The 23,822-nt window shown below is 43.0% G+C and overlaps 1 protein-coding gene across 2 annotated transcripts in view; it reads left to right on the plus strand.

Annotated features, from left to right (window-relative positions):
• The first annotated feature begins 3,710 nt into the window (after positions 1-3,710).
• Positions 3,711-23,822, plus strand: part of dusp8a (dual specificity phosphatase 8a) — a 51,708-nt gene continuing 31,596 nt past the window's right edge. The window contains exons 1-2 of one of the 2 annotated variants that reach the window (XM_033634470.2): positions 3,711-3,866; positions 10,584-10,981. In XM_033634470.2, the coding sequence (XP_033490361.1) occupies positions 10,745-10,981 (237 nt within the window). In that variant the 5' untranslated portion in view covers positions 3,711-3,866; positions 10,584-10,744. Of the gene's footprint in view, positions 3,867-3,995; positions 4,133-10,583; positions 10,982-23,822 lie in introns of those variants that run through there. The other variant, XM_033634471.2, reaches the window with a different exon arrangement.

Genomic DNA, 23,822 nt, shown 5'->3' on the forward strand with positions numbered 1-23,822 from the left:
ATGCTCCGTGATGCCTCTGCTTTCAACAGTAGCTTGAACACATCCGTGAAGTAAGAAGCCCATGATTGTTGTATAGACAGGCCAGGCCTAATCTGTATGAAGCACAATAGACCAACTAAGGTTGTCTCTGATGTTCAGCTGTAAAAGTTCTTTTTTTCCTGTATTGTGTTTTGGTTGTGTTGAGTTTAATGGATTGCATGTGCTGTATGGGACTCCATAGGTCCAAAAATCAAAGCGACGTGATTGGTTGTCCTGCTTTTTGTTGTGTAAAAGGGTTTAAGCCTATTATATTGCTTGCTCTCGGCCAATGCTTTTGATACAGTTTGCTTTTGTGAAACCAACCAGAGATATTTTTAGAACATTTTGATACAATCCTTTCGAGTAGATGCCTTGTGTATATTTCCGTTTACACCATGATGGAATGTAGCTCATACTGTGGATCAAACCATCGGTTTATATTGCAAGATTTGACAGAACAAAATGTGACAACTACCTAAGTTACCTTACAGTACAGAAAAATAAATAGATTATGTTCAGTCTTCAGTATTATTACTTTATGCCTTTAGGCTTTGCTTTAATATGCTTTGCTTTCTGTGTATGTTTTTATTGTTTTTTTTTTTTCTTGGAGAATTTTACCTCAGACTGAGTTTTTACGCAGTCCCCACTTGATTCCATCTGTGACTCTAGGCCACTCTCAAGTTGACAACACGAGAAATAATTGCTATGTGTAAGGCAGCTAAAACAGTGAGGACAGTTTTGTATGTAACAAAAATCACACTGAAACAACTTCTCTCTTGACTCAACGCATCAGATCAACAGTCACGAACATTATCAGAGGATGGCGTTAACTGCGTGGGCTTGGACCAATTTATAAACATCAAATCATCTAGCAAATTAAACTGCCAAAATTGCCTTTTACAGAAATAAAAATAGGACTGGGATTTATAAGAAAAGCTACAATCTGTTGTCAGACTTTTGACATAATCCTCTGATAATGTTCAGTGTACTCAAGCTTTTGTTTTGAGTGCTTGTTTTCAATGCTTACCTGATCCTCCTCTGATGATCAAAATGGGGACGACGAAATAGCCAAACAGTGAGACGTACAACCAACCAGCAATCAGTATTCCTCTCCTCTGCTACAGTATCGCTTTAAGTTGTGAGTTTTTGCATCCAAATAAAGGTAGATTTTCATGAATCTGTGTTGCTGTCTCTCTGACACTCAATCACACACAAACCCCCTTTAAACCTGAGAATCAGTAAAGCTAATAATTGTGACTCCAAATTAGAAATATAAAGGTTATAATGAAATTAAAACTGAGATTTAAATGGGTGATGATGTCAAATCCATGCTAATGTGACATCCACTCACCTTTAGTGTACCTGCAGAAATTCCCTCTTGCACCACAGAGTGCAGTTATGTAGTTCTACCACTAGGTGTCAGCACATACAATGTAATTGCACATACTGCCAACAGCTCACCCTGCATTCATCTGCTTACTCACTAACTCATTTGGAAGGCAGAGCAACAGAACAAAGGCTTTCAATCAAACAAAAGAGAATTCATGATACTGAACTCAAACACGCAACACCCAATTATTACAACTGTTTTATTCAGTGGTTAGCACTAATGTGAAACTGGGGATGAATCAATAATAATTTCTATATGTACCATAAATATTATGTATTATGTTCGTAATATGTTTATGAAATATTCAAAATATATTTCTCTTACAGCCAATACCAATAATACACACACACATACACAGGTGTTTTCATTTCTGTTATCTGATCAGAGCTTCTCTCAGTGCCATGAGCTTTACACACTCCACCTGATTGACATGCTCCTCACCCTCCAGTTAGTTTTGTTCTTACAAATTACACCTCTGTCATTCTTTCAGTACACACATTGGTGACATCATGTGAATCCCAGCATAGCCTCACCCAACTTCCTCCTAATCAGAGGTTTATAAGACAGGGTAATTTAACACATCTGTGTGGATGTGCAGGGCCTTTTAATCATTATCAGACCTGTTAAATGTATCTGTGGGAAAACCAGAAATGGGTGTGTAGTGGCCATTTGTCAGTAAAATCAAAATCATACACAAAAGGGGACTGACGCACCATGGGCATGTGATGTACGCAAGCAAAGGAAGCACATTGTCCATTCAAAGTTTCTGCGTTCCATAAGATTTATTTCTCCAAAAGCAAGCAAGCAATCACAGGAACAAAGAAATCATGGCTCCCGCTGCCTCTTTTGCTCTGGTAAAAAAAGACATTTTGCCCACTCAGGTACTTGCCTACCTATCTATATAACCACAGGTGCTCATGTCACCCAATTCACAAACAATACAACGCAAAACAAGATAAGACTTAAAAATCCCACACGAGGGAAACTGACATGTTGCTCAAGAGTCAGAAGCAACAGAAAAAACATCGAAACTAAGTGCTAAGAAGTATAAAAATGTCACAAAACTACAACTTAGATCAAATAAAAATAAAATATGATAAAATCTACATGCACTATATACAACTTACACTTGTGCACACACTGTGTGCACAGGATCACTGAAATACATACATTTCCTGCAAAGATATAGAAATCTACCTTATAAATATTAGTGCACAGTAAGTTAGAAAATATTGCACAGTAGGAAATTGCACAAGCATGTTACACAGTGTAAATATAAAGGATGTGTATGAACATGTATGTGAATATGTATAATCATGAATAAATAAATACATATGCATATAACTTGAGGAAGAAAATAGAGCAAATTAGCTGTCATGTTGTTCGTGGTGGTGTGTGTGTAACAATGTTGCCTTGTCACAGAGTCTGACTGAGGTCCACAGAGTCCTGTGGAAGATGTATGTCTTGCAGTGTGGGTGCTGCAGTCTGTTACTGAAGGAATACTATCATTATTGATTTATTTATTCTATTATTTGTAATTAATTTGATTTAATTACACAAATAATTAGCATAAAAAATATGAAATTCTAATTTAAATAAAACAAACATTTAGAAAAATCAAACAATACTACTTGTCATTAGTAAACAACTCTTACTTACTAAATACTAAGGCAAATAGCTTCCACGGGGTCAACACATAGTAACACAAGTCACCCACTGTATGTTGTTTATAGCAAGCTTAGTAAAGCAAACAAAAAAAGTCAATGCAACATTCTAGTTAAGGGGTTATTATGAAAGAATTTAATCATTAGCACTATATTAAACTGATGTTGTTGGTGGTGTTAGTCTTTTTTATTTAATTATTTAACTGCATCACTGGTTTATTACTACAGCAGTGACTGCAGGAGCCATTGCGCGTCTCCTTTAAAAAGCCGGACTGTCCCTTTAATCCGCGGATAAGAATACTGACGTCACCCAGCCCTGAGCTGCCTGCGCTGATTGGCTGGAGATGACATCAACCTCATATTTTTTTCCTTTTTTTCTCCCCCCCCCCATACTGAACCATGACCTCATCGCTTTAGTTCAAGAAAGTGCTAAAGTGCACCTTCAGTAACTACACCCACCCCCTCCTCCTCCCCAACACACACATACACACACTCACACACACATACACACACACACAACCCGTTTTAGCTGTTAACCTAGCCTCGCCAAGCTAATCTGTCCCTCCACGCGCTGACCGCGTATCCAGGTCAGTTAAACGGCTGAAGGAGCGGTTTGTCGCCTGTCACCGCGCTTTCATGTCTCGTTTGCTCCTGGCGCTGTCACCCTCTGTCAGCCGCACTGTCCCCCGCCACACAGCCAGGTAAACCCCGGCCAGCCCCATGAAGACACCGCCGCTGTCCCCTCACACATGGAGGCCAGTTGAATAACACACAGGAGCCGCGTGGAGCCCGAGGTGAGTATCTTTATGTGTGATAATTAGCAGCGACGAGTTGTGTTGTTATCAAGTGCGTTGCTACCCACGGAGCTAGCTTAGCAGCGGTTGCTCGCGTTCCGCTCCGTGCTCGCGCCCCCCCTCTGCTGCGGCGAGTCTGTCAGCGCGCACTCCCCCTGTTAATGTGCGCGCCCGTCTTATTATGGGAATTAAACCCGTCCAGGCAGAACTTATCCACTCTTTTATTTTGCTAAACGTCTTTTTGTTTCCTGTGCGAGCATTTAAAGGTAGGTAATAAACATATCTGTATATATTTTCTGTTTAATTCGCGCGCTGCTGTTTATAATTATCACAGCCAGCCCGATCAATGGTTCATTTTCGCATGCGGACATATCCACGCGTCATAACAACACAGGGCAGGTTTCCCACTCAAACAAGGCGCAGTGAGCCTTTCCATAAACGCGTTACATGTTTCTAATTATGCATCGTTTGTAAAAAGCAATGGCCGCTGTGCGCATTGTGCTCTATTCTTATTTCTAATCTAGGTCGGTTTATTATAGCGCACTACCACCGCTCACCCTCCATCATTGTTATTAACGTTATCAAACAGGCCACAATGTCCCATCTATGTCTTTGTGCGCCCCATTTCTTTATTATCACAATATCTGAGGATGTGCTTTTTTGTAAGGAAGGGGTTTTCCACATTTTTATTTCTACTCTATTTATATCTCAGGCTATTTTATGCCAGGTATTCTTGGTATTATTTGCATCGGTATCCATGTCGTGATTATTGTTATGGTGGACTCCGGGGTAGTCCCTGCTTGTTATATGACCCCGCAATTTGCAGCAGCCTACTGAGAGAGTATCGATTAGAGGGCACCAGAAGGCTTTATACCTGGTTATGTTGTTTACAGTATGATGATGCCTCTGCTCCACCAGGGCTCCGACCAGGAATTGATTCCCCCCCAAATTACATGATCACTGTAACAGCACCACTCGTGTTGTACTATTTTTTTCCCCCATGCATGTCACTTCTGTATTACACTCCACTCCAGAGCTGTCACTCTACTAACCCTGTTTGTGAGGAGCACATTTATTATTTACATCCAGCTGCTGGAATATATTACCATCAGACACATGCAGCAGGCATTCATAAATATGTGTTCTAAGTTTGAGTTCCAGCTGATATAAGGAGGGGAGTTTTGGTTAGGGAATGAAAACACTCAAGTAGAACTGAAACAACTAATTGATCAGTCTATTGACAGAAAATTGAGTAACTGTCTCTTTTTGTAGAGAATAACCAAACAGTCTCTACTTCCAGCTTACAAAGTGTGAGCATTTGCTGCTTTTATTTGTCTTATGTGACAGTACACTAAATATTTGTTAGTATTGGACAGTTATGCAGACAACACAGACTATTTTAATACTGTTTAGCACCTTGGTTTTGAGGAAATTTTCATCTCTTTCCTGTAGTTTATAGACCAAGCTATTAATCCATTAGCCAAGATTAAATGAGGATAAAACATATCTTTTGTTGCAGCTCTGTACTAAAGGTTTTTTTCTGAAATTGCAAAGTAATGCCTTCAGATTTGTCACAGAAATAAGCCAATACAACAAAAGCAGTCTGGAAAGAGGTTAGAAAAATATTCTTATCAGACTAGTTAACTAATAACTAATCCAGCAGTGTTTTAAAGGCACATCAGCTGTGGCTGGGAGATGTGGCTGAAAATGTTATCAAAATAAAATCTTTCATAATAGATATAGATAATTATTACAATAAATGTCGAATCATTAATTCTGTCAAGTTTAAAGGCTGATTTTTGCTCCTGGAGTGAAAGGTGAAGAATCCAGACACTTAATTGCAATTTAAACTATTAGTTAATGACAAAACCTGACAAACACTTGGCTAACAGTGGAGAATTTTACAAAACTGAAGCAATATAGTCAAAATAATGTTAATTAATGAGACAGTTAAAAGGCAAAGAAATCCCCATTCTGGTCAGCAGCATGTCAAACACTCTTTACAGACAGTTGAAAAAAAGTTTGTGAGTGTTTTAGCTGACAATGTCAATCTGTGGTCAGTACTGTCCGTACAAGTTTTAAATCCAGTTTTACAACCATAACAAAAGATGGACTTTGGTCATGACGTGAAGTTGCATGGATCAGTAATTTCTGATGAATCTATCTGACATGACTCAGGCAGAAATCATGTTCAGGGAACAAGGAAATGTATTTAAGTTTAATTCACATGACAGCATAACCAAACGTGAGCTCCAGTTGTTGTTATCAAAGTCTCCACTATAAACTGGTGACCCTGTGATCCTCCAGCAGCCCTGTGTTGACGGTGCTGCCTCGAATACCTGCAGAGTCCCTTGTTGTGGTCACATGTGCTCTAAAGAGAAGGTGTGTAAACACACACAGAGGCAAAGCTTTTAGCTCATGAGAGAGCCTGTGTCTCAGAGTAGAGGGCCTGACATGCTCCAATGATGTAATTGTTTGTGATCCAAACAAACAACCCATGTCTCTCATTGTGTGAAACGAAGAGCCAGCTTTCTATCAGTCTATTCGAGGCTCTGGCCGCAGGTGACGTTATGCAGGGAGTTAATGAATAACCTGGATGGTGTTACATCAGCGTTGGTTGCCCTCCAGTTGCTCTTTGTGTTTGCCTCTCTCGCTGATGTCTGATATGGTGTTATTGAGCCATCATCATGCTTAGGTCATGGTTTTGTATGAGGAGCCTATGAATAGGTGTGCTCGGTTTATCCGTTTTATAGAGATAAAGTCACTTCCCCAACTTTGTTTTAGTGACCTATTACAAAGAAACTTTTACTATCAGCTGTAAAGAAAGTAGCCGTAAAGTCTGTCAATGATTTGTGTGACTGTATTCTTAAAAAAAGTAAACAAGAAAGAGTACTGCACCTGTATTGCACAGCAGGTTAGACACGAGATCGGCCATGTTATGCTTGCATCATGCTATGTCTGTGGTCGGCGTTGATACATGTGTAAACCATGTATTTAAATGCAGGTGTCTCATCCTTTAAATGATGACAGCTGGAAATTCCAGTGCTTTTGAGGCACTGTAATTCAGGTATTCAAATTCCCCAAAAAGATTTAAAAAAAAAAAAAAAAAAAAAAAATCCTACAACATGAACCTGTTGATCTGGTTCTCCTGCCTTCGGCCTCGTCAAGGTGTAACTGCATTGCTTCATCTTCAAGGTGCACAACCTTGTCTACCTACATTTTTGGATTACGTGTACTTGTTTGCATGTGGACTTTTGGAAAGGCGGCCAGAAGGATGTTGTTTTTCAACCAGCTCAGGACGGATATAGAAAGAAAGTTGCTGTCTCAGCCTGGAGCAGAGTGGGTCAGACCGAACACAAGAAGAAGAACAAATCTCTTGATAACTTCAGTGTAGCCACAAGCTAAAGTTGTGAGAATGTATTTTATAAGTGTACGCAGCACTGTCAAGTTTAGCTCTCTCCCCTCTGTATCCTAATCCAGCATCAGCACCAGTAGCATCCCATCACCATCACCATCACCATCACCCTCCCCGTGCCCCCTGCTCGCTCCAACTGGGCTGTTTCTATGGCAACAACAGAATCTGCTCCGGGCCTGTACACGCTGTCGCTGTCTCTCTGCTTTCTCTCCTCTCGGCTTGTTTTCCTCTGTGCAGCCAGAGCCTCACAGCAAGCTCCTGGCTGCTGCCTATTTTAGTGCAAGGAGTTTGTTTGTTTTTGCTCCTTATTGTTCCTGACAAGGGGGGGGGGGGCAAGATGGTTTCACTAAGGGGGTCTGATTTGTGGTTGCTATGCTGAGTAAGCATACTGAGTTTTGTGCTCCCTCTCTGTGTCATCCATCATCTTATTTCTCTTCCTTGTCACAATCTGATATTTTCCCATCTCTGTTATCTCCTCTCTTCATTCCCACACAGACAGGGCCCACCGAGAGCAAGGTTGCTGTAGGATGATTGTCTAGCGACGTAGAAAGATGCAGAGCGGCCGTCTCTCCCTCGCACTGCCACCACACATGTAAACCTGCACACTCCTCCCCTCCCCATCCCCGTTCACTGCACAAGAGCAAGAAAGAGAGTGATAGAGGAGGAAGGAGGGATTCAGAGAGAAAAAAGTGAGCGAGAGAGGCTGGGCGGGTGGTGGGAGAGCAGTCGCCATTAGACATATGCAGCGTCAGATGTTGTGCTCAGCAGCAGGGAAACAGAGAAAGAGAGAGAAAGATTCAGACCCCTGGAAGCTGTGTTGTTAGCTGCTCGGCTAAAGGGCTCCGCGCCATATAAGGTATGATATAACAGGTGATGGGGCAGGTCGTAATGTAGCATGCAGGGGCTCTTTGTGGTAGGGGAGCGATGGCATTGCAGCAAGGCTTAATATTTTTGCAGAACGACTGCTGGGTGCATGTTGTGGGAAAAGTGGGGAAATGTCACTATGTATATGTCACTATGTATGTATGTGCTGTGTCGCCACGGGTTGCAAAATTGGGCTTTGCTTAAAGTATTTATGCAGATATGTGCGCCCAGTCATCACTCTGAAACACAGACAGATTAGATCAGATTAACTGGATTTATTTGTCTGTGTTGCTTTCTTAAGATACAGTATAATCTGCATAATGTTTGTGCAGAGTGCTGAGAGTATTACCTCCAGTCCTCACTGACTGACTTTACTATCCCATGATGTGTCTGTTATGGCGTGTTTGTGTCTGCACACTCATGGCTACTTTCTGATACAGCAGCAGTTTGGGTGTGTTTACAGTGCAGGCAGTTGCTACTGTCTATCTAGATGTTCGCCCATGTTCCTGTGCTGCTGCTCTTGCATCAGGCAGGTTGCCAAGCAGCAACAGCATGTGTACATTTATGTTCGGGCTTAGCCAGCAGGCTACAGGAGATATAGTGTGGGTGACAGAAGATGATTATTTTGTGGATCCTTAGAGGAGGGATGCACAGCCTTTGCTGTCATGATTGGTAACTCAACTCATACCATCACATTATCCACATCTTAAGTTTGGTGCAGCTGTCTGCAAGTTCGTTTGTGAGTGTTAGTTATTTCTCCCCAGGTTCTCCCTTTATGTGTCTCCCTCTTTTAAGCAGTCTCTTTTCTTTCTATCTTTCCTCCCTGCTCCATCTTCACATTTGTCCCCTCCTTTACCTTGAGCTAGCTGAGTTGCTAGGCTGGACAGATCCTCACTGAATAACATCCTTTTGCTACCCTCCACCTTCTCTCTCCCTCCCCTCTCTCTATGGTGTCAGAACAGAGGTGAAAAGTTGCAGAGCAGAGCTGCCTGGACATCTTCCCAAGACACTACCGATCAGAAGACACAGTTTATTTACATCTCCTCTCTCAGTCTCTGTTTTTTCGCCCACCTCCTCGCCACTGTTCTGGTCTTGTTCTGCTTCACGTAGACTTCTGTTTCCGTTTTTATCATAACATGACACAGAATTTTTTGTGTTTGCTATTTTGCCACTTCCCCTAGTCGTTTCCCGTCTTTAATTCTTGAAGTGTTGCTGACATGATGGATTTGATAGCGTGTCTCTTCTGTTAAGCCATGCCAAGGCTTTTGTGCTTTTCTACTTTATCTCACTCCACGATCTGTTTCTACGCCGCTAACTGTCGTACTCTCCCTTTTCAGCCGAGGTTTAAACCTCCATTTAGGCTTTGGGGTAAATGAGAGGAGGCCCATTCATTTTTCATGACGCCATGTGCCTGCGGATGAATAAAACAACAAGACTGCATTCACATTCTGACCTTCTCACTTGTCGCACGACACCTGGTTGACCAAGGATATGGTCGTCATTGTACACAGGGGTTTTATTTATATGCTCAACCAAATGGTGCTGTGGATTTTGTAATGGTCATGCATAGCCTAGTAGGATTTTTTCTCTCACATGCACATGCAGCCATTGATCTTTCAACAACTGCATGTGTGTGTGTCATGTCAAATGTACAGGCTCTGCGGTGATCGTGAGCAGAGTGGATATCAGAGTGATTCATAGTGATAGATAAGAGGAGACAGTTCATCAAGTTTATGGACAGCTCTCTGTGACACACACACTCACATTCACACATTCACACGCATTCACACATACACAGGATGTCACACAGGCCGTTTGCCTGTGTCCAGACCTGCTCTCTGAATTCCCCTGGCTTAATTTATCTCACGCCCTTAGTTTCCTGTTTCATGAGCTACCAAGAGACCCCCCCCCCCGATCAACAACAACAAACCTTCACACACACGCGCGTGTTTTATTGTTGTGCATGTCTAGCTTAAGTCTTTGGCTTTGTGTTTGGATGTGTGATATTCCTTCAGATCTCGGGACGGATAAATCCCAGCGGATGATCCAGTTGGCTTTTAAGCCTTTAAATAACTTTTATATTCATGTTTAGCATTGTGGCTATTTTTAATTTTCAAGGTGCTCAAAGTATGCCAGTAAAAGATGATACGGACGAACAAAAATACAACGAGCGCTTGACTGGTTTGGAAATGGATGCAAAATAAATTCTGTTATTGTTGCTTTGCAGCAGTGAGGTTTGAATGGTTTTATTTGCTGCACTGGCATGAGTGGACTGAAGCTCAGGACAAGAGGTGATCATGTCCCTGATGTCTGATCATCAGCATCTCAAAACTCACAGAGTGGCACTGCACATTAAAATAAACCACTGACTGTCGTTCTATTTAACACTGATTCTTCTCCAACCGTTAACTTTTCTTCTTTTGTCTCCTCTTTCTCAGGCACCATGGATCTCTCAGCGCCTGCACTGGTGGTAGCCCTCCTCCACTGACCTCACCTCCTCCTCCTCCCCAACCCTTCTTCCACCTTTCCCTCTCTCATCTACCCCTCTTCCTCCACACCCCATCCCTTACCACCCCGCGTCTGTGATCCAGGGTACATCATGGCAGGGGAGAAAGGTCCGACCAAGCGAAGCGCCATGGACATCAAGCGCCTGGCGAGCCTCATCCAGAGAGGAACCGGCCGTTTGCTGGTGATCGACAGCAGGACATTCTCTGAGTACAATGCCTCGCACGTGCAAGGCGCAGTCAACGTCTGCTGCTCCAAGCTGGTGAAGAGGCGACTGCAGCAGGACAAGGTGTCCGTCACAGAGCTGCTGCAACCCAACGGCAAGGTGAAGGTGAGTTAAAGCTCAGCGGACCTGACAGTTGATGCTTTTTGTGTGGTAGGATATGATGTCACTGATTAGAGAGCCTTTCCTTTAAGTGCCAGACTGGTTTCAGAGTGTCTGTGTGGCAAGCTTCTACCTTGCTAATAAGGGCAAGACACTGGATCCTCACGAGTTTAACAATCCGTCACATAATCCAGGCGAACTGTCATTTTTACTCTTCAGTTTGTGTACAAATTAAACAATCGTATCAATATACACATTGTGCTAATTACTAAGCTTTAGAGGTGCTGGTAGGTGGATTTTGTTACCTTGGACAGAGCCAAGCTAGCTATCGCCCCATGTTTCCAGTCCTGCTGCTCAGCAAAGCTAGCTGGCAGCTGTTTATAGCCTTAAATTGACCAAAATGGTGTGAGAGTGGTATCAGTATTCTCATGTAACTCTACATCAGAATGTGCACTTTTGAAAATGTTGCACTGGTTCTTTAAAGGTTCGGCAGGAGTCTGTGGATTTCATGACTCAAGAAGAGTTTCAGCAGTATACCTGTTTCATGACATATGTTGGTATGGTTATCATATCGTGTACATTTGCTTACTTATGGTATTGAAAAAAAAATGCAACCACACAGAGAATCAAACCATATTTTATTTGTATCCAGAAAACGAGAATAATAATAATAATTGTGTAATACCGTTTGCATGAAACAGTGATATGTTTTCTGAGATGGTTATAATATTGTGACAATCACATTCCGTTGCAGTCAAAATTTGATGTACTTAATTTTTTAACGTACTGTTTTGTTTGTTTAGTTAATTCCCTTGTCCACAGACAGTTAAAAATCAGATTATTTGACTTTAAAAATGCGTGGGTACTTAGGACTTTAGGGATTTACAAGATTTCTGGTGACGTGCAACGAAAAAACCTAGTGACTCCTCTTGCAAATGAGGGTTGGGGATTGAGATGGTGTGTTCACAGTACAGTGCATTGGGACAAGTCAGCATAATCTTGCTTGTTTCGGCAGAGGCAGCAGAATGAGAACAGGAATGCAAAAAAGGAATATAGCAGGGACTCCTGTGACAAAATAAGCTGTTGTCGAATTCTATTTTAAATGGATATAGTTGCAGGAAGTATGTCAGTCTGCAGCTCTATGTTCAAGGATTACAGTTAAAGATATACTCAGATATACTCAGGTGGCAGTGGCTCAGTTCATAGGGACTTGGGTTGGGAACCGGAGGGTTGCCTGTTCGAGTCCCCGTCCGGACCAAAATATGGAGTATGGACTGGCACCGAACCCCCCCAACCGCTCAGGGCGCCTCACCAAGGGCAGCCCCCTCACTCTGACATCTCTCCACTTTGTGCATGTATAGGCCCTGTTTGTGCATGTGTGTGTCTTTCGGACCTGTGTGTAATTGACAAGCAAGAGTGAAAACATTGAATTTCCCCTCAGGGGGATTAATAAAATAAATAAACTAAACTAAACTTTACTATAGTGGTAAGGCAATGTTGTGTGTGTCGCATGTGTAATTGAGACAAAGGACAACCCCTGTTCTTTGTTATTCACAGATACAGTTGATGCAACAAGTTGGGGTAGTAGGAGCAAAGACTTTCCTTGATCCAGAGGTCTCAGGTTCAAGTTCCCATGCCAACAGTTGTTGCTGAATTGCTGAAGTGCCCCTGAGTAAGACCTGCCTCGCTAACATCTCCATGGGTTTCTAAGAGCATTTCCAACAGCCTTGCCCATGCACCGCTGTGGTTCCAGATTGGCCTCCTCTTTGCTACCCAAGCCTGCACCACATCAGTGAATGCTATATTTGTCGGGCAGGCGGCCGTACTGTAGGTTTGTTGCTTATCAGTGGCCCTGAAATCGGATCCTCCCGTTTTCCATGACTTCTCCTGCGAATATGACAGCCTTTTTTCCATGGCCTGTCCACCCGTGGCACGCTGACTCCTGTATTTTTAGTCGCTGTGTGAAACTGAAGGAACTCTGAGAGGGGAAATCTACGCGGGGAGGGGTGGAGGGTGGTTTGGAGTTTGTGTGTTTTATGTGTGGGATGTGCTTAGTGGCCTCATGTAGTATGCGTACATCACCCAACAATTTTACATGATTGGACGAAGGCATCAACAAAGCTGTGGACATGGCAGATAAGATTCCTCTTCCTGGCTGCACTCACTCACCAAATGTTATTTTTAGGTGTTCATTTAACTTTTAAGCACAGCACGCCCAACACAAGGGGCAGCAGTAGCTCAGTCCATAGGGACTTGGGTTGGGAATCGGAGGGTTGCCTGTTCGAGTCCCCGTCCGGACCAAAATATGGAGCATGGACTGGTGGCTGGAGAGGGGCCAGTTCACCTCCTGGGCACTGCCAAGGTGCCCTTGAGCAAGGCAGCCCCCTCACTCTGACATCTCTCCACTTTGTGCATGTATAGGTCCTATTTGTGCATGTGTGTGTCTTTCGGACCTGTGTGTAATTGACAAACAAGAGTGAAAACAATGAATTTCTCCTCAGGGGGATTAATAAAGTAAATAAAACTTAAAACAATACACTGACAAAGGCCGATGACACATGACAGGTGATTGGAATTTTTTACCTAGGTGTGACACATTGGGTTTGAATAGCGGCATAAAACGCTTAAAACAATACATTGACAAAGGCCGATGACACATGACAGGTGATTGGAATTTTTTACCTAGGTGTGACACGTTGGATTTGAATAGCGGCATAAAATGCTTTTGTTTTTGTTGTGTCAGTTCCTGGTTGCCAGGAGTCTGACCTGTAACACATCCCAGTCTACTTATGAATGTGATTTATGACCTGCTCCCATTTTATGTCCTTTAGATACTGTATCAGTCCTGGAGTTGGAGCGAACAACCGACTCTGTATTTCCATTTGGTGCACAGCTAGAGAACTTTAATTACCAAAATCACGCCCTGCCCACCAAATGGCAAATAATTATACATTATTGCCCCAGGTTATTGCTTTGCTGCTCCTGTTGGATTACGGTTCACGCTTGTAGGTGACTGACACTCTCCTTATGGTCAGATGGTAAAACGGAGGAGAACTGTGTATTATTGTTACTTTCTCACATCAAATGACCTTCGGTTCAGCTAATAGCGTCGGTATAATTGGTACATTGGCTGAGAGTCCCCATGCGCCTGCTGTTTCTCACCGACTCTCTGCTATACCAATTAGTTTTAATTCAGCTTTATTGCACGGGCTGCTGGCAGTCAAACCCACATGCCTTCCTTCTCACTCAAAATATCCCACTATTAACTGGACAAGGATCTTGTGTAACACCTCTTGCACTGGTGCATTCTCAGCCTGAGTTACACGTACCTGTATACAAAAGGCGCTGCAAAGCCTGAAGGCCACACGGGAGATCCTGCATCCTAGAATGGGTGACTCATCCCGACCAAAAGATCCAGTATGGCTCAGATAATGGTTTTATTTGAGTGGTGATGATGCATGACCTACTCTTGTAGTCTACGGATTTAGACAGGGTTAAAAAAAGGACAAAAAGTAAAGCTAGAGAGGTTGAAAAGCCGGAACAGGAGAGCTGTGAAGTGTGAGAGGTTTTGGATCTCGTCAGACTTTCAGTTTCATTACTTTAGTCAGAGCAGCAAGCTTGAGTGTGTTTCTATGCTGGGTGTATTGGGTCCATCTCTGTGTGGGGCCCTGTGGCTGGCAGGTCTCACACAGAGGCGCCCCATAGAGCCATGCTTCCTCCTGATTTCTCTCACTTTCAATCTCATGACAGCTCTGTCTGTCCGTCTCCCACAACCACAGCCTGCAGCTTCTCACCACTGACTTGTTCCTTCATCATTTATTCCTTTTTCCTCTCCTCTTCCTCTCCCTATTTCGTGTTGCCCCATGGCTGGTTTGTTATTATCCATCCCCCACCCCCAGTAAAGAGGATAAGGCTTGCGATTAATGCTAGGCTGGATAAAGCTGGAACTAGCCGTGTGAGAGAGGAGGGCCCGACGGACCCAGACTCTTTTGTTATTGGCTAAGCATGACATCATCCCTTTTGTGCGGCCACTGGCAGGCCGCGGGCTGGGCACGTGCAGACGGGCTGTGCGGTGTTAAAGCCGGCTCCCAACTAACCCCTCACACACACACGCACACACACACACCATCCTCTCTACCCCCCACATGGCTCTGAGCATCGCCAGGAGCCGCCTCAGCCAGCCAAGACAGCAAAGGACACCATTGTGGCTCTTTGTTGGGGAAGTGAATGCAGGAAGCGGGAGAGCAGCACTGAGGGTATTCATGGATGGGCTGCTGCCTCCGCCTCCTCCCTGGCTGCCTCCCACCTCACATCCCATTGAGCACTAATAGCCTGCATCCCCCAAGGCGCTGCACTCACCCTCTTTCATAGAAGCTCCCAACGCTTCAGTTAACTGAGCTGAATGAACATCCATGACCAGCACAGCAGCAATCAAAATGGTGTCCGCTTTCTTCTCCCTTTCACATCCCATCCCTTCATAACTTCTTTATTAATGCTCTCTATTAATGTAGGTCAGAGCGAGCTGGTTACAGTAGGTTAGGTGGTGGTGGTGGACCTCTGCTGAGAGAGGGATGGCACAGGCTTAGTCGGGAATGGGACTTCCTCGTGCCTTTTCTGACAGGCTGGAGGGCAGGCGGCTGGTTTCTTGGCTTAAGCCTGGTTAATCCCTGCTGCTGTGATGGGGACAGCCGGCCAGGCAGGCCTGACAGATGGACCAGAGGTTTTCAGTACCAGCAGCCAGCCTGGGGAAGCACCCATCCTCCTGTATGCGAACATGGAGGCCAGACCTTTGATGAATGGGACCCAGATTAGTAGAGAGGATACAGCAGAGACGGACGTTACTCTTACAAGCTGTCACAACCTGGAATGTGGTGGAACTTGAATATTTATAATCACACGCATGTTTCAAGTCTTTTTGTAGTTTTTTTCTTTTGTGGGTGAGGACAGATATAGAGCCATAAATGTGGCTGTGATTCGTCATTTTGATGTTAACTCAAAAATCTGCTCGATCAGCATACTGACGGTGGGTTGTGGTATCAGCCAGATGTGACCAGTCCACATCAAAAGCATTTTTTTCATCATTGTCCTTGTAAAACTTTGTTTTTTCCGTTAACAAAATCTTATCACAATGAGTTCCATGCAGTGTGGCATACAAATTTTAAATATAACACTTTATAACACTTGACATCAGTATTGGCACGGAAAAGGCTTGATCGGTGCATCCCTATTTTCTAGTTGGGGTTGATCTTTTTGGCCACTTACTAAAAGATTTACTAACGGTGGTGAATCAATGACACTGATGTGACTTTGAAACAAGCTCTTATTTCTGTTCTCTTGGTTGGATTAAACAAGGAATTCTAGGAATTCAAGGAGAGAAGTTGTGATTTTAAACAATTTTCTGTTGTTTTACTGAATAAACCTTAAGATACATTAAAACTTTTACAAAAAATAACTTAATTTGTATTTGCTGAAATCATACTCCTCTGCCTTTATTGCTTTGTAGTGTTTCTGACAGCCTTACCACACGAGAATAAAAACCAGCCAAGGAGGTTCTAACGCAGCTAACAACCATGTCAGTCATTCCGTGAACTGCGGTCAATCTATCACTAGTCAGCACTGATCAAATATGAATAATTATTTGGTTACTGCATTGCCTATTTCTCACCTCAGATGCTTTCAGAAACATATTTTGGTGTACTGTTTAGCTGTAAAATGAGAACGTTGGTCAAGCCGATGGGCAGTGCTTCGTACTTTGACTGTATCCAACATGGCGACTGGTTCACAAATGTTCTCATTTTACAGCTAAACAGTACACTAAAATATGTTTTTGAAAACATTTGCAGCAAGAAATAGGCAATGCAGTAACAGAATCTTGATTCATACTGCATAGTTTGACAATTTGACTGCAGTTCATGGCGCGATTTACACGATTGACAGCTGCGTTGGAGACTCTTTGGCTCTGATTGGTTGCTATGCCATTGGAAGCAGTAGAAAGAGGAGGAGAGACATGATTTTCTTCACAGACTCTCTGTGTCATGTACTTCTTTCAGAATATAGTGACAGTTTCAGCAAATATGACACAAAGTTATCATCATAAAAGTTAACAACTGTAGCTTTAATAGATAATAAAGATTAGTGTTTGTCGCAGCCATACTCTTATGGTTTGCTGGTTGAATCATGCCACTTATAGACTTCATCATGTGCGCTATTGTTTACAGTAAAGTCCCACACCTGTAATTACACTCAAGTATGTCTGCAAGTGTTGTGATACCAGCATATTAGTCATGCTAATGAACAGAAGCTCAATTATTGTTGTTTGGCATAATGGCCACGTAGCAATAAAGAGAGCCAGGAGATGGGTCTGTGATCTTGTCTGTGATCTTAATTGGTAGGATTGGCTGAGTCCCCTGCTGCCTGGCACAGGGAGAGACTGCACGTGACCAACTAATGCATTTATGCAACGGAGAAGATCTCTGTCAGTTCCACTCATGACATGCTATATGTTGAGTTTGTGTCTCAGAAGGCTGTGATGACACATGATGGGAAATTTGTGTATTATTTTGAAGAATCAAGGGTGACTATTCATATGGTTGCGTAAAAACAAACCCGCCTGTTATTCAAGTGTCAGACACAGGGCAGACACCGGTAATGTCTTTGGAAAACACCAAACAGTTTTCATAATGGTATTGTGCTGGACTCAGACATTTGCCAGTAAGTGCAGTGCAACATTTCAAAATGAAGGACAAAACATGAGCACTTCATGTGTCATCTGTCTTGACAGCGGCAGCAGAAGGGAGAACTTAGCTGATGACTCACTGCATGGATTGTTTCCCAGATTACCCAGAGGGCAAACTCAGGGAATTTTTCTGTATGTTTCATTCACATTTTTCCTTTTGCCAAGTTCAAACAAAGACGCTGTAGCCGGCGGTGGTTTTTCTTCAGAGCCGGATATGTCATGTGTTTGCTTTGATGAGGTCATGGCATGAATCATTGTTTGCTTTAAAGATCCTACTGTTTGACATAGACACACATTCGCATATGGTGTGTTGTTTCAGACATAACCCACTGCACCATGAAGAAAGAGTAACATTTATGTAAAAAATTATTTTTAGTTCATGGATGTAAATGAAAGATGGAGGGAATGATTCATAAATGATTTGTGGATAAGAAATGTGGCTTTCATTATATGCAAAGTGAGGATGATGACATGGTCTAACCGGATCTACAGCATGCCCTTTGTAGACAACAGTTTACTCTGTGTGTGTGTGTGTGTGTGTGTGTGACAGAGACAGAGAAGTTGTGTACTCATAGACTGAATAAAATAATGACTGTAACTGTGACATCACCCATTGGTTTGAAGACTCCCATTTCAAAGCTTTGAGTTCGGCATTTCAGCCATTACTAAGGTTTTATTGGAGCCAGAGGTGACCAAATTTGGATGAGAGGGTGGAGTTGTAGACAGTGACAGCCTGTCACTCAAAGTGACTCGCCCGTAGTTACTGGTATGTGTAGTTTTAAGCCTTAGAATGAGTGAGTTAATAAAGTTGACAAAAGTTCACTCCTTGTAAAATTGTGTTGAATGTTGAAATTAGCTTTAGAGACCAAAACTGTCTTTTTACCAGGCTGTAAACATGTTTATTTCTGCTGTAAAGTTTGGCATTTTAACATGGGGGTCTATGAGGACAGTCTCGAGTGGCCGTTCAAGTAAAGATTCAAGTAGAGATTGGTGCTTAATGTAAATGTCCACAGGCATTAATTACATCTCATCAGTAACCTACAGTATGTGGGGGGTGGTGTGTGTATGTGTGTGTGTTTAAGATCCTCTGACATTCATCGTTGGGAGGGTGTGACCAGATCAGGTGACCACATCTCTGAAATGATCAGTGATGATGACCTCACACTGCACATGCACAGAGGCATCAGGGACTTTTCAACACCCAGCCACATCTTCACATCCTTGTCTGAAACACACACACACACACACACACACACACACACACAGAGTTACATACTGTACTTCTGAGGACTTTCCACCAACAACATAAATTCCCTAACCCTTAAACGTAATCTAAATCCTCAACATGATGCTAATCTCAACACAAACCCATAAACACTTTGTATTTGGTCCTCGCAGGGATAGAAGTGCAGGAAATCTGTGACACACACATCACACCTACCCAAGCATACATGGCGGCGGCAGCTGCCAGTGCCAGTCAATGACATCATCTGGCCCTGGGAGGGTTATCTTTACAGCGGTGAGTGGTATATGTCACACCCTGTGTGGCGGAGTCTTAAACTGACGGATTAACTGCTAGGAGAGGTCGCTGCCTGTTGCAGCAGGTCCTCTATCAGTAATGTACTTTGTGTGGTGTCAGGTGTTGTGTGTTTTGGGAGCGTCTCACCATTGAGCTAGTTTGTAGCTACATTGTCATATTACGCTTTGGAAAAAAAATGTACCTACAACACAATCACTAATCTGAATGAAAGAGTGATTTGTGGAGTATTTTCAACAGTTGATGAATCAGTATAACGGTTGACTCTTGTACACAGTGCCATCTTGTGCCCTTATTTTGACATCAGAATGCACAGTGTGTGTATTTTATTCTCCCATGTCTGCTCTTAGACTCCAAACAGCTTAATATTCACAGTCTGATCTGAAGACACTGTTAGTTAAAGCAAGTTCTTACTGCACTCGACTTGTTTTCCGTGGGACATCCCAGAGAGGACGCACTGAGAGGACTCAGCCTGCACTTCAGGAATGTGGGGCCATTTTTAGACTGTTTGTGCTGATGTTGTGTCACAGGCCAGTTCACACACAAACACACATACTGTCCCACTCAGCATTGACCTTGTCACTGGTCAGTAGCACTGCTGAGGTCAGGGAAAACCATGTTTCACTTTCTTACACAAGCACTTACCGTACGCCCACGCTGTTTCCACAATTCCACAGATATCTTTTGTTGCTATCCTCATCTATATTTCATGGTGTGTGTGTGTGTGTGGGGGTGTGTGTGTGTGTGACTGTGTGTGTGTACAGACTGTTTTTACAGAGGAGGCATGACAGTAAGGCCAAGCCTTGACTCGCAGCCTTCTGTCAGACCTTGTTTTTCTCCCACTCCTTTTATATTTTATAACACTGGGTCAGTAAGAAGCATGCAGAGACTTCTGTCTCTTGCCCAACACCATTCTTTCTCTTTTACACCCACATTTTCTCTTTTCTCTTTCTCAGTGCACACACTTGTCCTACTGGCTTTCTTCAGCCCTGTCTCTGGCTTTTCTCTGCATATGACGGGAGAAAAATAACCTCTCCCCCGTGACCAATTCTTGCCTCTGTCCCGCTGTGAAGCCAGCCTTCAGTTCCCTTAGAAAAGGCTTGCGTGCTGCAGGATTGTAGCATTTGGTCTGCCAGTGCCACCTTCCGTCTCTCTCTCTGCACCCCCTGCCTCAACTTTCCCTCTGATCACCCTCTTGGGCTTCCTTTCCTCCTTCTTTCCTTACATCCTCTTGGTTCCCCCCCCCCCACATACTTTTCATCTCTGTCTCAATGGCTCCTCCTTTCTCCCTCTCTCTGCCAGTGGCATTCCTTGTTTACCTGCAGTGTGCATGCGTCAGAGCGCCTGGGCCAGCTCAGTAGTAGTAGTGATGCTGTAGCACTGCAGAGGGATGAGAGATCTGTACTACTGCTGCAGTCTGACAGCCAGCCCGACGCTCCCTCGGGTCGTTGACCTCTAACACTGCAGCAAATTCCATGCATATCACATACTGAGCTGGAGGTGTAACTTTAGTGTATCATTTAGCAGAATCTTAAGTATAATCAATATCATACTATAACATACATTTGTTGAACAAAGAGGCTGCGTTTTTTTTCCTATCTCACAAGGAACACTTTAAAATGGGATGAGCGAAGGTGTAATTTCATCCTCTTAGCTGAAACATTGAATGAATCCTCCATGTTTAGTATGGATTGGGAAAAAATACAGACGCAATCAGTATTTTAACTCTCTTTTAACTCCATCCTTTCCTGCTGAATTTGAATGTTCCTCTTTTTTGGTAACATGACATTAACATATTATTACAGAATAGTTTGACAGGCAGCATAAACAGATGACATGCAGAACATCACATGTAAGATATGAAATCGTTACCAGGATCACCCACTGCTTGTTTTCAGTGTCGGTAAGGTTACTTTTAAGATATAATAGGCTACAGATTACTAGTTAACCTCTTGAAAATGTAATAAGCAATGTAACTGTTTTAATTTCTTCATCAAAGTAACTTATTACATTTCATTACTTTTCTTATGAGACTGATCGAGGTTACATTATTAACTTAGCTGTAGATTTACCTCAGGTTTGACATGAAGCATTTGGATGATAACAGCATTTCACACCTGGAAACAAGCTTTAATCTGTACTGAGCCCTTTTTGATTTCAGAATGAAACTGTTGTGCACTCTTGTCCGACGACATCGCCACCTGCCTTTGCATGTTCGACTTATTGCAGCCAGGCATGGCAAATTCTGGTTACTCAGAGAAATGTGCATTAATGTGATTGGCAGAAGAGAGGTAGTGGAAATTAAAACAAGAGAACCAATCAAAAACAGCATTCAAATGCCAAAAACTATACTGCCAATACTGCCAAATGATAGAAGCCTGTCTGGACGTAGAGACAGATACTTGTAAGCCATCCTGCACTCGATGGTGGTGCACTCAAATTTGTCCCAACAGCTTCTCTGACCTATGTTATTCAGAATTATGCCAAATAAAGGCATTCCTGCACAGCAAAAAGATGCAAAGCAACAGAATGAATGTTTTATTCTATATATATTTAAACTTGCTCCGAAAATAATATATTTGGATCTAACCCATTTGTACCACCATCACCAACATTTTGATTAGTAACTGTAATTTCATTACATATTATTCCTCAGCAACTGTGACTACAATAACATTTATTTTATGATGTATCTACATAACTCCACACACAACATACATAACTGTAATTAGTTCCCTCTCAGAACTGCTTGTTCTTGCCCTATACATGAAACCTTTTGCACTGTGCAGCTAACAAGACTGTTGAGTATATTTTCAGTCTGTGTGTGTGTATTTGTTCTGGTCATGTATGTACAGTTAAAGGCCTATAATCCTCAGGTGTTCAGATCAGGCTCCCAAATTAGATCTGATCCCATTAGGATTATTAGCCAAAATTATCCAGGGTTAGTAAAGATGGAGGGTGTAGTAGGGGATTTAAAACAAAGAGAAGCATGGAGATGATCATGTGAGAAGGAAAAATAACAGATAAATGATTCCTTCATAGCACTGCATTGATGTCTTTTACTGACAAATGCATTCAACAGTAACAGTATTTTGTATGTAAGCATATACTGGGCTAGATGCTATCATAGGTCATCAGTGTGAAGTATTTTTGAGGGATACAATATGCCTTTATTATAGAGGAAATTACAGGAAACAGAGGGATAAAGAGACGGTGAATGACACGTCATAAAGATTCATAGCCTCAACTCAAACCAGCGATGTTGCAGTTTATGGTCAGCACCTTACACCCCTTTACCACCAGGGTACCTCAACAAACAGCGATCTAAACAGTGAACAGGTAAAACCTTGAAGACATTAGACCTCTTTAGGCATCATACAGTAGGTGTGTCACCTCAATAAATCAGAGACCAGAAAGCAAGATGTTTTAAATCACTGACCACCGATGCTGCAGATAAGGCTTTCTGCGCTGGTGCATGATGCAGGCAGGCAGAGCTAAGCCGGGTTTTACTGGACTGGAGCTACTTGTGACCACACTTCAGAGACTGACCTTGTCCTGTCTAAATCACCTGCATGGCTGTCTGCCCAGGCGCTGTGCCACAGCTGCTCTGTAAGCAGAAACGTAATGAGGCACACTCTATGCACACTGTGTAGCAGTGTATACCATGAGCTATCATCACCATAAAGGGATGGGTGGCCATGCTCGGAGAAAGTGCAGTTTTGCCTGGAAGCTAGCAGCTATTCAATGGCACGTTTTAGATGAGGATGGTACTCTGTATGTTAAGGTAAACAAAGAAACGCAGCGGGTTGTCCCCTCTCATCCTTGTCACGCTCCATCTTCCGTTTCCCCTCCACTGCCTGTCTCTTTTGCCTCTCGCCTCACTTTCCTCCTCTCGCCTCTCCTCCTCTTCATTTTCCCCTCGCATCTTTCTTTATCTCATCTCCATCTCCCCCTGCCCCACTACTCCACTACCCCCACCCTCTTCATCCTTCATCCTCGTTCCTCCTCCCTCTCTCCTCTCCTGTCCAGTGGCGGTTCAATGATGCAGTGATTCATAGCTGCAGTAGGCGCTGCCTGATGGTCATGTGACCAAAGCCTGCCTGACAACATGGGGAACAACACAGCCTGGCTGGTGTGCGCGCAGGCACATGCTCACACTCTCTCATACATACAAACACACACACACAGGCACACTCTATCACACCAGCGCATGCTCATATTCTCTCATCTTTCACACAATCTGATACAAACGACATCACACTGATGCAGTGATGGATGCCCACACCCTTCGCAACGTAGCCAGTTTTTATGATTTTACCGATGTTAGCTCCCATTATGCCAAACAACCCTCTCAGCAGCATCTCCACAGTAAATATTACGGTCACAGTTGTAAGCTGCAACACTCAGCCCTAATGCATTATTCATAATCCTATGCTTTATCTCCATAACTTGCTCTGGCATCACCTGTAGTTCATCCTGCTTACCGCTGCAGTCACTGGCATCTATAAAGCCAGTGTTTATTGTCATAACTCCCAGTGGTGTGTTTGTGAGTTAATTTTTGATTTCCTTATCGT

Source organism: Epinephelus lanceolatus, chromosome 5, assembly GCF_041903045.1.
Source record: "Epinephelus lanceolatus isolate andai-2023 chromosome 5, ASM4190304v1, whole genome shotgun sequence".
NCBI lineage: Eukaryota > Metazoa > Chordata > Actinopteri > Perciformes > Serranidae > Epinephelus > Epinephelus lanceolatus.